This window comes from Myotis nattereri (assembly GCF_964212035.1).
Source record: "Myotis nattereri genome assembly, chromosome: X".
NCBI lineage: Eukaryota > Metazoa > Chordata > Mammalia > Chiroptera > Vespertilionidae > Myotis > Myotis nattereri.
In genome coordinates this window covers 84,060,511-84,073,279 of record NC_138078.1, presented here as the reverse complement: position 1 = coordinate 84,073,279, position 12,769 = coordinate 84,060,511, and the positions used below count along the sequence as shown (strand labels likewise).

The 12,769-nt window shown below is 37.4% G+C and overlaps 1 protein-coding gene across 12 annotated transcripts in view; it reads right to left on the bottom strand.

Moving 5' to 3' along the window:
• Positions 1-7,748: 7,748 nt before the first annotated feature.
• The window catches only part of FAM133A (family with sequence similarity 133 member A), a 67,447-nt gene continuing 62,426 nt past the window's right edge, over positions 7,749-12,769 (bottom strand). For all 12 annotated transcript variants that reach the window (XM_081115304.1, XM_081115307.1, XM_081115298.1 and 9 more), the window contains one exon: positions 7,749-8,708. In XM_081115304.1, the coding sequence (XP_080971430.1) occupies positions 7,878-8,606 (729 nt within the window). In that variant the 5' untranslated portion in view covers positions 8,607-8,708 and the 3' untranslated portion in view covers positions 7,749-7,877. The remainder of the gene's footprint in view (positions 8,709-12,769) is intronic.

Sequence of the window (12,769 nt, the reverse complement as noted above, 5' to 3'; positions counted from 1 at the left end):
TATTGGATGCCTCCGTTTCATTTAGTGCCCTTTCTGCAATTTCTCTTTTTTTTTCCTTGGGTGTTTGTTTCTTTGTCTTCCTATTTTTTTCTGTTTCTTTCTGGCCCTTGGCACCTTGCTTAGGGTTTGAGGGTTGAAGACCCTATCATGGCAATGGTTTGGAAATCATTAGCCCAGAGGCTGTGTCTGCCTGAGTCTCATGCCTTTATTGTCTCTGCTCTGGGTTATATCCCCTTGTCCTACGGATCTGGTCCCTCAGTTGTCTGCTTCAGGTGTTTGGGCTTATGGGAGTATGTGCACAGTTCCTCCAATGTGCAACTCCATGTGAGGACTCAGAGCCCTCCATCATGCAATTCTCTGTGCTGCCCTGGCAACTGTTGTAGGGTGGCACTCTAAGTACCTATGGCAGTGCACTTAAAGTGTGATCCTGTGACCCCTGGCTAGGCACACTGGTTTGCTCTGGGTAACCCTGGCAGCCCTTTTCTATGACCCAGAGTGAAGCATGTGCTGGAATTTTCCATGTAGCCACTTCAGGACTGTCCCAAGGGCTGGGACGAAGCAGGTGCAGGTTGCTCTGGGTCGCATAGTCACAGCTCCTCTGTGGCATGAGTAAGGTGCATCGCAGGTTACTTTAGGTTGCCTTGGCAGCAAGACCCTGGGCTCGGGGTGGAGTGGGTGCAGGTTGCTCTGAGTAGCACAGCCTCCACTTTCTTGTAGCCCAGAGTGAGATGTACACTAGGTTGCTCCAGTTTTCTCCTCCTAAGTGTGGAGTGGGAACAGGTTGCGCTGGGTCACTCAGTCCATGCTCCCCTGTTGCCTGGGATGAGGTGTGCTTTGGGTTACTCAGGATGGCCCTGGAAGGACTGTCCTGGGGACCAGGACGGAGTGGGTGCAGATTGCTCTGGGTTGCACAGTCAGAACTCCCCTGTGGCCCAGACTGGGCGTACTCTGGGTTGCTCCACGTTGCCTTGACCGCAGGTCTCACGGTTGGGGGTGGAGCAGGTGCCAGGTGCTCTGGGTCAGGCTAGCAGCATGGTTCCTGGGTCTGGGGTGGGGTTAGGACAAAGGGTTCCACCTGGCTTGCACTCGCTGTGGGGTCCTGGAGCCAGATCCTAGATGCTGGGTCCCAGTGAGCTGGTAAGGAGGCCTGATGCAGGAGGTCACTCTGGTGGTGCATGCTCCCTGCAGACTTCTGGGAGCCTGCTAGGAGGTACTGCACTACTCACTGCTGGGCCATGGTGATGATTCCACATGGGTCATGGCTGGCAAGGGGTGTTCCCTAGGTGTTCTTTCCCCTTCCTTATTGAAAATTGCCTCCTTATCTGTGTCTTATTTGTTAATTCACAGTGGATGCTCTCCGATTTAGTTGATTTTCTGGCCTAGCCCTAGGCGGAGGTGCACAACACTGCTGCCTATTCAGCCACCATTTTCTCTTCTGGTCATCAAGATGTGTTTTGAAAAATAAAGTCCATGCAAATATTTGAAGACTTAATATAACCATTTTAACTTATAAAATAGTTATAAATTGGTTTCTATTTATATTTCACTTGAGGCCCATTGCACGAAGAGATTCATGCAATAGGCCTTCCCTTCCCCTGACTGTCAGCACCAGTTTTCCTCTGGCACCCAGGACCCAGGCCTTCGCTCCAGCCGGAGCCTTCAGTCTGCCTACATATGCAAATTAACCACCATCTTTGTTGGGTTAATTTGCATACTCTCCTGATTGGCTGGTGAGCATAGTGGAGGGATGGTTAATTTACATGTTTGTCTATTATTAGGTAAGATAAGTTTCTATGGAGCTATGGCATTTTGAGTTCTTAGTAAGATAGCAGAATAGGCGACCATTTTACAGTATATAAAATAATTCTATAAACTTTAAACTTTATTTCAGCTCAAATTAAATAAAAATAAGAAATCTACTTCTCTAAACGGGCAAAAATGCTCAAATAGCTAACAATAAGGTCATTTATAATATATATATGCCTAAGTGACCAGCTGACCAGCTGACTGGCCAATAGCTATTATGCACACTGACCACCTGGGAGCAGATGTTCAATGCAGGAGCAGAAACCACAGGCATAGAAACATGGAACAGACTGATGAATCTCAGAGGGAAGCGGGGGAGGGCTGTGGGTGAGAAGAGATTAACCAAAGATCTTATATGCATACTCTGTGCGGATAGGGCCAAAACCAGCTCTCTGACATCCCCTGAAGGGTCCCAGATTGTGGGAGGGTGCAGGCCGGGCCAAGGGACTCCACTGTTGCACGAATCCATTCACCAGGCCTCTAGTTAATAAGAATCATCATTTGGTTTTAGTAATCAGTTTCTGGGAAAAGATATCTGAGAACTCCAGATAGAGTTTTTGATTATACCATTCAATGTAGTAGCTCATTGGGGTGAATATTAGCATATCCATTCTTACTCATCTTGTGTTGGTTTTATCAGCCTCCATTATAAATTTTGGTTCAATTATCTCTCACAAATCCTTATTTGAACATTTCTATGTCCAGAAAATATAATGCCTCAATAGCTTGCAATATTTAAAGCAATGTAAGTCAGGCTAATGATGCCCAACACATCTAATATGGAGGTGGTATTGCTTCAGGTTCTAACAGAAATTTTGTAGGATGAATTAGATTTTCTTTCATACCATCTTGTTATAGTTCTTGATATGTGCAACAAAATGGATGAACCTTGAAAATATCCTAAGTGGAAAAAGCCAGCCACAGAAGACCACATATTTTATAATTCAATTTATATGAAATGTTCAGAACAGGGAAATCTATAGAGACAGAAAGTATGTCAATAGTGGTTTAGGAATGTGGAAACTGGTGGTGATAGGAAAAAGAGAATATGGAGTTTCTTTTTGAGGTGATCACAATGTACTAACATTGATTGTGGTTTTGCTTGCATGTATCCATAAATATACTATAAACCAGGGGTCCTCAAACTTTTTAAAGGGGGCCAGTTCACTGTCCCTCAGACCGTTGGAGGGCCGGACTATAGTTTAAAAAAAAACTATGAACAAATTCCTATGCACACTGCACATATCTTATTTTGAAGTAAAAAAAAAAAAAAAACAGGAACAAATACAATATTTTTATTTGCATGTGGCCCACAAGCCGTAGTTTGAGGACCCCTGCAGTATAAACCATTGTATAGTTTTAAAAGGTGAATCAGATGGTATATTAATTATATTTCAGTAAGCTGCATAAAATGTGAGGTAAGGGGCTTATACATAGCATCTGATACATTGCATTCATTTATCTTCTCCTTTCTTCCAGGGCCTGACTGACTAATTCAGTTTAATGAAAATTATGAGGCACTTATCATATGCAAAACACTGTGTACCATCACTGCAAGACATAAAAGATGAAACAACCACTTACCTTTTAGGAAGTTAAAATACAGTAGTGGGGATGGGATGATGATATAATATTGATGATGATTATAATGGTGATGATGATAATGATGGTGATGATGACGATGATGATGATGATGATGATGATGATGATGAAAGCAGCAAAAAGAGGAAATAACATTTATTGAGCATTTACTATGTACCGAGAACTGTGTTAATGCTTTCAATGTTATTCTGTCTTATTCTCATAATAATCCTGGAGATAGACACTATTATCTCTTCTGACTTTGTATCTGAGAAAATTGAGGCACACCAAGGTAAAAAAACAAAAAAACAAAACAAAAAACAACTAACTTAATTAGGCTCACATATCAAGAAATGGCACACCAAGATCTTCAACCTGGTGCTTAGCAAAGAGCCAATGCTCGTAACAATTATAACAAAACACACAATACTAGGTAGACTAAGGTAAGTATCATGAAAGAGTCAAGTAAATGTGATAGAGCCATTTTTTTTTTAAAAAGAACACATCTTGTTTTCAGCTCAGAAAGGATTAGAAAAATCAGTTCAGCGCTAAAGTGCATAGGTATGTTTGAATGTTTGACTGCAGTTTTCATGAGTCAAGAAGTAGCTATAAACCTATATCAGATTAAATATTTCTTTGTAAAATAAATATAACTAAACAGGAAATAACTACAGAGTTACAATGCCAAAGGTACAACTTTCTCAAGATAAATTTATAATAAACAAAGGAACTATCATATTACAAGATATAAAACCAGAACCTCAAATTTTATTCATTTTTCTTATGTCCAAGCTAATCCTTTTACAGCCTGAGATGTTTCAAATTCTTCTTTGTGTGCTTGCAATTACATCCTTAATATAGATTATATTGATTGTTGTCCTCTCCCATCTACTTTCTTATTGACTTTCTCACTGCTTCCCTTTCCACAAAGTTAGTTGAATGTTATAGCTAAAGGTATTATTCTTATGAGTCACATAAAGCAATTTTAGTGTTTTTCATGTAAGGGAAAAATTTCAATATAGAGGTTACATATTAAATGATCACCTGAATCCGTTTAGCCTATTGCTCTCTACATATGTCCATATCACTTTTCTGTACCATATACCAATGACTTACATCTAAAACACAGCATTCCTCTTCTTCATAAAGTCATCATGAGAGCTTTTTTAAATGTCCTTCCCAAAACCTTTCCTGGAAGATTGTTTTGGCTATAATCAGAGGAATAATGAAGCTTTACTTCCTAGTCCAGTGATGGCGAACCTATGACACGCGTGTCAGAGGTGACACGTGAACTCATTTTTTTGGTAGATTTTTCTTTGTTAAATGGCATTTAAATATATAAAATAAATATCAAAAATATAAATATTTGCTTTACTATGGTTGCAAATATCAAAAAATTTCTATATGTGACACGGAACCAGAGTTAAGTTAGGGTTTTTCAAAATGCTGACACGCCGAGCTCAAAAGGTTCGCCATCACTGTCCTAGTCTGTCAGCATTGCTGATAAGCATGAAATATTATGCTAGACCAGTGGTCGGCAAACGGCGGCTTGTGAGCCACATGCGGCTTTTTGCCCCCTTGAGTGTGGCTCCTCCACAAAATACCACGTGTGGGCGCTCACATACAGTGCGATTGAAACTTCGTGGCCCATGCGCAGAAGTCAGTTTTCGGCCTGGGTGACTCTATTTTGAAGAATTGGCATTAGAAGAAGTGGGGGGTGTCGGTAGGTCAGGCGACGGGAGACGCGGGCGCAGGCGGGCTGTGGGATACGCAGCGCAGGGGAGGTACATTGTTTTGAAGTACTTTCGCTGAGGTCGACCCCTTCCAACTCTCCCATCCACACTCTTCTTGTATACTTGCTTCAGATAGAGGAGTGTGGATGGGAGAGTTGGAAGGGGTCGACCTCAGCGAACGTACCTCAATCAGATTGAGGACATTTTTAGCAAAGCCCAGCTTAGGAGTACCCTAATTAAGTTAATAACAATGTACCTACCTATATAGTTTAAGCTTAAAAAATTTGGCTCTCAAAAGAAATTTCAATCGTTGTACTGTTGATATTTGGCTCTGTTGACTAATGAGTTTGCGGACCACTGTGCTAGACTATTCTCTTCTTCAGTCATTAAATAAAATAACAATGCAAATGAAATAGCATTTCCTTCTACTATGCATAAATGGTCACCTCTGAATAACTGCAGACCACAGGGAGATGTGATAGAAGATATGAGTTATTTTATGTAAATAATGAAATAAACATTCTAGAGCTCTATGTTATTAGATTAGGTTAGGTGATGAATGCCGTTGTATCAAAAAATACCCCAAAATCTCAGTGGCTTAACACATAGCAATTTATTTCTCACTCTAAAAACATTCACTGCAAGTCCATCAGCTCTTCAGGACAGGTACCTTACAAACAGTGACTCAGAGACCCAGGTTGCGTCCATCTTATAGGTGTGCCATTAGGAGCACATTGGTTTCAGGTCATCATGGCAAGTACAGAGAGAGCTGGAGGATCCAGGCAGGACTTTTTACAGCTCCACTATGGAAAAAACACATCGCTTCTGTTTACAATCTCTCTGCAAACGCTCTGCTAGATGTAGTCAAATGGCATTGCCTAACTACAATGGGCTGGGTAGTGATAAGAGCACATTTGATAAATTGTCATTGTCTTTGCCACTTTCCACAAATGATATAAGCTTTTTCATATTTTAATGAACAACAATTTTTGAAAAACTTTATATGGATACAAAATATCCCTTAAATATAATAAATTTATCAGCTTATAGATATATAGATTATATATATTAGGAAACACATGTTATGAAGCTTTAATGTTATTTAACATGTTATTACATTTATAATTTTTCAAGAACCTTACCGAGAGGTTTTGTTATTCCACTCCAAAAATGTAAGGAGCCAATATGTTATTTACCTACTAGATGTTTTCTATTTTTATAATAGTTTTGTTTGTGATTCAAGGGACCAGACGCAAAATGGGCAATTAAAAAAAATAGCTATTGACTCTCATCATGCCAAAATATTTTGTACATATGACATTACAATTGGCCCATCTCTTGTAATAGGTATTTTTTGAAACACCAATTTATAAATCATATTATTCTGATATATATATATATATATATAAATGTAAAGTAAAAATAATTTTCAACTCATTTCAGCATTAGTGGTTAACATGAATCAGCAACAGAAATGAGGCACGGGTTCTTAGTAAAATATGACATAGGAAGATCAATGATATCATTATCTCCCAAATTCAACTCTTATTTTAATTCACTAGTAATGCTTAAGACAACAAACTTTAAAAACAGCATATTTACTAAAATTGTGGCAGTAGTTTTGTATAACAAGACACACAATATACTAGAGGTCTGGCACTCAACTTGCTTACAGTAAACCAGCTTCAATATGAAGGCATTAAATATTTTTTAAAAACCTTCCTTTTTACATGCTAAATATTTTGGCAAGTGTGAAATTAAACACAGTAATGAAATTAATATAGTAAGAGTAAGAAATTACAAACTTGAAACTTGTATTTTAAGCATAAATCATATAAAAAGGAGTACCAGTTATATAGAATATCTGTGGATAATCAAAAATTAATAGTATAAAACATGCAAAATATTTCAGAATCTTTATTAATCAAAAAATACCAGGGTCTATTTAAAATTATTCCCCTCCAATGGGTATCAAAGATAATGCAAATCATGTAACATTCTAATGCTAAATTCTATTCAGTACTGTTGAATTAGAGGTAAATTTCATAGAATTGGGAGCTTACTTATACTGTTAAGTTGTTGTCTTTCTTGTTCACTTGAAGCAGCATACAACAACATACCAGAATTTCAGTAAGAAAAGAATGGCTGCTGCACTGGCAAAAATAGAATGTGTAAGGATCAAAGGCACACTATTCAGCTAGCCAAAGTGATAACAAACTCTCCCCCCAGCCCCCCACAAGCCCTTTCCCCATGTAAACAAAAGTTTTTTAAGGAGAAAAATGAAATAAATTAAACTTATCTTCAAAAATAAGAATTTTGAGACATCAATGTTTAGTCCATGCTTCAAAAATGTCAATTATGTTTGTCTGGATCTTTCGGATAACATATACCTAAATTAGATAACTTTAAAATTAGATATATTTCTGTCATAAATATTATCTAAAACATTTTACTTTAATTCCAACCATTTTAACCACTAGTATGACAACAGCATTTCAGGTGTCAGAGTAAACACTGGAAGGAAAAACACACAAACAAAATCCTATATATAAGTCACAGGCAACAATTATGGCCCTTTCTGACACAGTGGCATTTGACTGGAAATTCAAAGTCCAGGAATAAGTCTATTAACACAGGGAAATTCATGCATTTTGGTAAATGGGCCCAAACATTCACAGTTGGATTTTCTTTTAGGCCTTGCTTTTTAAATAGAGAAATCTTGCTTTATTTCATCTTGATGTTATCCTGACTTGTGACTTAACTCGACTTCTTTTTCTTCTTCTTACTATGTTTCTTGTGATGTTTCTTTTTCTTCTTCTTTGCTTTTTCCATTGTTTGTTCTTGCTCTTCATGTCTTCTCTTCTTCTTTGCTTGGACCTCCTCTTCATAATCTGATTCTGATGAAGACTCTGATGAGAGAGGTTTATCCTCAGGGTGAGTCTTCTTTCTTTTTTTGCTGACACTTCTAATATACTTTTCTTTCTCTGTTTCATCCCTTGATTTCTTTTTCTTTTTTCTATACTCTTTGCTTTCTGATTCAGATTCATATGTAGAGCTTTCTGATGATTTGTGTGAATGCTTCTTCTTTTTCTTTCTCTTTTTTCCTCGTTTCTTTTTCTCAACCTCATAATCTGAAGAACTGCTCGAAGAATCAGAACTTGATGAAGAAGATGAAGACTGACAAGATTTCTTCTTTTTCTTTTTCTTTCTTTCTCTTTTTCTGGACGGACCCTCATTTCCACTTAATGCTTTCTCCCTGCTTTGCTCTAGTTCTTTCTTCCAATTCTCATTCATTTTTTCTTCAAATTCTGCCAATGCTTTGGAGCCTTTCTTTTTACTTTCTATTTTTTTCTTCACTTCTTCCCAGGTGGGCCTTGGACGATTCAGATAATCTTGTATTGTTGGGCCTACAGGTTGAGATGGGCCCCTCCATCTGGCCATTGCTATAGGATTCATATAGGCTACCCGGTTATCTCTCTTTCCCATGGTGCCTAATGGTCACAGAGCAGACTCTCAGTTGCTAAGGCGAATACGGTTAGACACACTCCTTAAGTTCTTCATCTGCTGGTATACCAAGTGGGCTCTATTCTGTGAGAGAAGCAGATGGAGTAATTATAAAGCAGCTTGAATATAAGACAAGAAAATAAATACATAAGCTTAACTGTCCACTGCTATCACATCATACAGTAGAAATTTTCAAAACTTAGATCTTAGGAACAACAAATAGACATATTTAAGATTTTTGCATATTTTAGACATTGTGGTACAAACATAAAGTGTTTTATATGACTCATGTAAGGTTCTGCTATCTAAAATGTTTAATAAGTATTTCCTTTTATAGTGTATAATACATACTTTTTTTTCCCCCTTCTTTGATTCTGCCTCATATGGTATGAGGAGTGAGACAATTTTTTATTGCAAAATCCTGTACCAGGCAGACCTTTCCGACTTGTGAAAGTGCAGCACAATCTACTCCATTCTTTGACAGCACTCTAGAAATTCAGATACACCTGAACAAAATCTTTCTCCCTCAACTTTCACATCCAATCCATTACTAAATCCTGTTGTGTAAACTTCCACAAAAGGTCTCATATCCATTCACTTCTCTCCAAATATATTGTCATCCAGTTAATCCAGGCACTATCATCTCTCATTTGGACTATTAATATCTAGTATCTATTGAGTGTTTATTTTCTGCCAGAGACTGGTTAGCAGTTTGCATGGATTATCTCATTCAGTCTCTATGAGGTTGATTCTATCATTGTCCTTAATTCACAGATGGAGAAACTCAGGCTTAGGGAATTTTAGTAACTTAATAACTAGAGGATTTTAGTTACTTACATAATGTAACAGTTAATAAATGGCAGAACCAGAATTTAAACCAAAGTAGCCAGACCGCAAATCCTTCACACCTAACACAAGGCTATATTGCCTCTTTATATAAATCTCTACCTTTGCTCCTTTCTATTCCAGTCCCACACCACAATCAGAAGGATCTTAAAATACCACAGTGGCTTTACATTTTAATAATAATCAAATCCAGATTCCTATATGATCTGTCCTGCTTATTTCTCTTACTTTCACCTAGGGTCACTCACCACTTTTCTCAATTCTATCTTCTCTAGTCTTCTCTTGCTTTCTGGAATATGCTAGCTTAGCCACCATAGCTAGTTCCACATCATCCTTCATGTCTCAGTATGAATGTCAATTCATCAGAAAGGCAGCTGTTAAGTTGAACTACATACATTGCCAATTATACAAAACAAAAACAGTTGAATACCAGCACTTTCATATGGCTCAATCTTATACTAAAATAGGTTGCCTCTGTATTTACCACTTATCCTCATCATTCTGTATCCCAGTTACTTGTATATTTTATTTATAGCACTTGGTAAAATGGTGATTATTTTATTTGTCTGATTATTTGCATGTGTGTGTGTTTGTGTACCCACCACTAAATATAAATTCAAGAAGGATAAAGACTATGTTTGATCTGTTTTGTTCACCAGGGTATTCCCAGTATCTGGACTCTACAAACTACTCAATAAATATTTGCTCAATAATTAAAAAAATAAAAGGATAGATGGATGGATAACTCTGGGGGTATGGGCATTCTTAAAAGCCTACTGGAGTTGCTGATGTCTGTATAGGAATTGAAGGATAAATAGCTTACCCAAGAAATGAGAAATGGAAGACATTCCAGGCAGAGAAAACAATATGTGAAAAATTACAGGGAATCAAAAAAACCACATGTATTTAATGTTGATGAAGCCTGGAGGTCAATCTGACAGTGGTAGAAGATGAGGTTTCATAGACAGAAACTAGCCTGATCATGGAGGCCCTTTTAGGTCATTTTGAAATCTTAGATTTTGTCCTATAATTGTCAGGAAGCCAATAAAGTTTTTTAAATAGAGGGGAAAGATGTTCAGTCATATCGTAGATTTTTCTATCAGTGTTGATCTTGACTCTGACCCTTTAAGTCAATCAAACATACCCACCTATCATAAACTCAATGCCTCAGACGTTAGAGTGGCTCTTGGTGATAGTTTCCTACATTTCATTGCTATGCTTGCTCTTATTCTTCCTCCACTCCAGTTCTATCTATCTCTTCTTAGGTTTTTCTGTCTTTGTAAAATTGATTTATTATTTATTTGCACTTACATTTTTAATGTTGACAGTATTGCAAATGCCCCCATTCACCCCACCCCATTTTCCCACCACCCCCACCTTGACCCTCACCACACTATTGTCTGTGCATCCATAGGCTATGATGCATATATGTTCTTTAGCTATTCCCTTTAACTTCCTTTATCCAGTCCCCCCGCCACCCTTCCCTCTGATATTTGTGAGTCTGTTCCATGTATCCATACCTCTGGTTCTATTTTGTTCATCAATTTACTTTGTTCATTAGATTCCACATATTATGAAAATCATAAGAAATTTGTCTTTCTCTGACTGGCTTATTTCATTTAGCATAATAATTTCCAGGTCCATCCATGCTGTCAACAAGGATAAAAATTCCTTTTTTTGCAGCAGCATAGCATTCCATTATGGAAGCATACCTCAACTTTTTTATCCACTCATCTACTGATGGGCATTTGAGCTGTTTCTAGGTCTTGGCTATTGTAAATAACGCTGCAATGAACATAGGGATGCATACATCCTTTCTGCTTGGTGTTTTTGGATTTTTAGAATATATAAACCCAGAAGTGGGATCACCGGGTCAAAAGGCAGTTCCATTTTTAATTTTTTGAAGAAACCCTATACTTTTTCCACTGAGTGGGGAAAGAGCTCCCTTTTTCCACATCCTCTCCAGCATTTGTTGTTTGTTGATTTATTGATAGTAGCCACTAGGAAAGGTGTGAAGTGATATGTCCTTGTAATGTTAATTTGCATCTTACTGATTATTAGAGACACTGAGCATTTTTTCATGTCTATGGCCATCTCCATGTCCTCTTTGGAGAAGTGTGTATTCAGATTCTTTGCCCATTTTTAATTAGATTGTCTTCCTGGTGTTGAGTTGTATATGTTCTTTATATATTTTGGAGATTAACCATTTATTAGATGAATCATTGGCGAATATCTTTGTCCATACAATGGGTTCCCTTTTTGTTTTGTCAGTGGTTTCTTTTGCTGTGCAGAAGCTTTTTGGTTTGATGTCGCTCTATTTGTTTATTTTTCCTGTGTTTCCTTTGCCCTTAGAGACATATCAGCAAAAATATTGCTCTGAGCTATGTCTGATATTTTACTGCCTATGCTTTGTAGATTTTTATGTTTTAATGACTTACATTTAAGTCTTTTATCCATTTTAAGCTTATTCTTTTTTTTTTTTTGAGGTGACTTAAAAAAATCTTTATTGTTGAAAGTATTACATATGTCCCCTTTTCTCACATTGACCTCTCCCAGCCAGCCCCTGCCCCCCTCCAGCCCAGGATTTTACCCCTCTATTGTCTGTCCGTTGGTTATGCTTATATGCATACAAGTTCATTGGCTGATCTATTCCCTCCCGCCCACCCTCCCCTATCTTCTTCTGAGGTTTGACAGTCTGTTAGATGTTTAAGCTTATTCTTATGTATGGTGTAACTTGGTGGCCTAGGCTTATTTTATTGCATTTACCGCCCAATTTTCCCAATATCATTTATTGAAGAGTCTGTTTTAACTCCATTGTATACTCTTGCCTCCTTTGTCAAATATTAATTGACTATAAAGGTGTGCATTAATTTCTGGGCTCTTCGTTCTGTTCCATTGATCTGTATGCCTGTTGTTGTGCCATTACCAAGCTGTTTTGATAACAGTGGCTTTATAGTATAGTTTAATATCTAGTGCTGTGATCCTTGCAACTTTGTTTTTCTTTCTCAAGATTACTAAGGCTATTCATGGTCTTTTTTGGTTCCATATAATTTTTTTTGGAATATTTGTTCTAGATCTGTGAAAAATGCCATTGGTATTTCAATAGGAATTGTGTTGAATCTATAGATTGCATTGGGTTGTATGGACATTTTAATGATGTTAATTCTTACAAAACATAAACATAGTATATGCTTCCACTTGTTTGTATTTCCTCTATTTCTTTTTTCAATGTCCTATAGTTTCTAAGTACAGGTCTTTTACCTTCTTGATTAAATTTATTCCTAAGTATCTTATTTTTT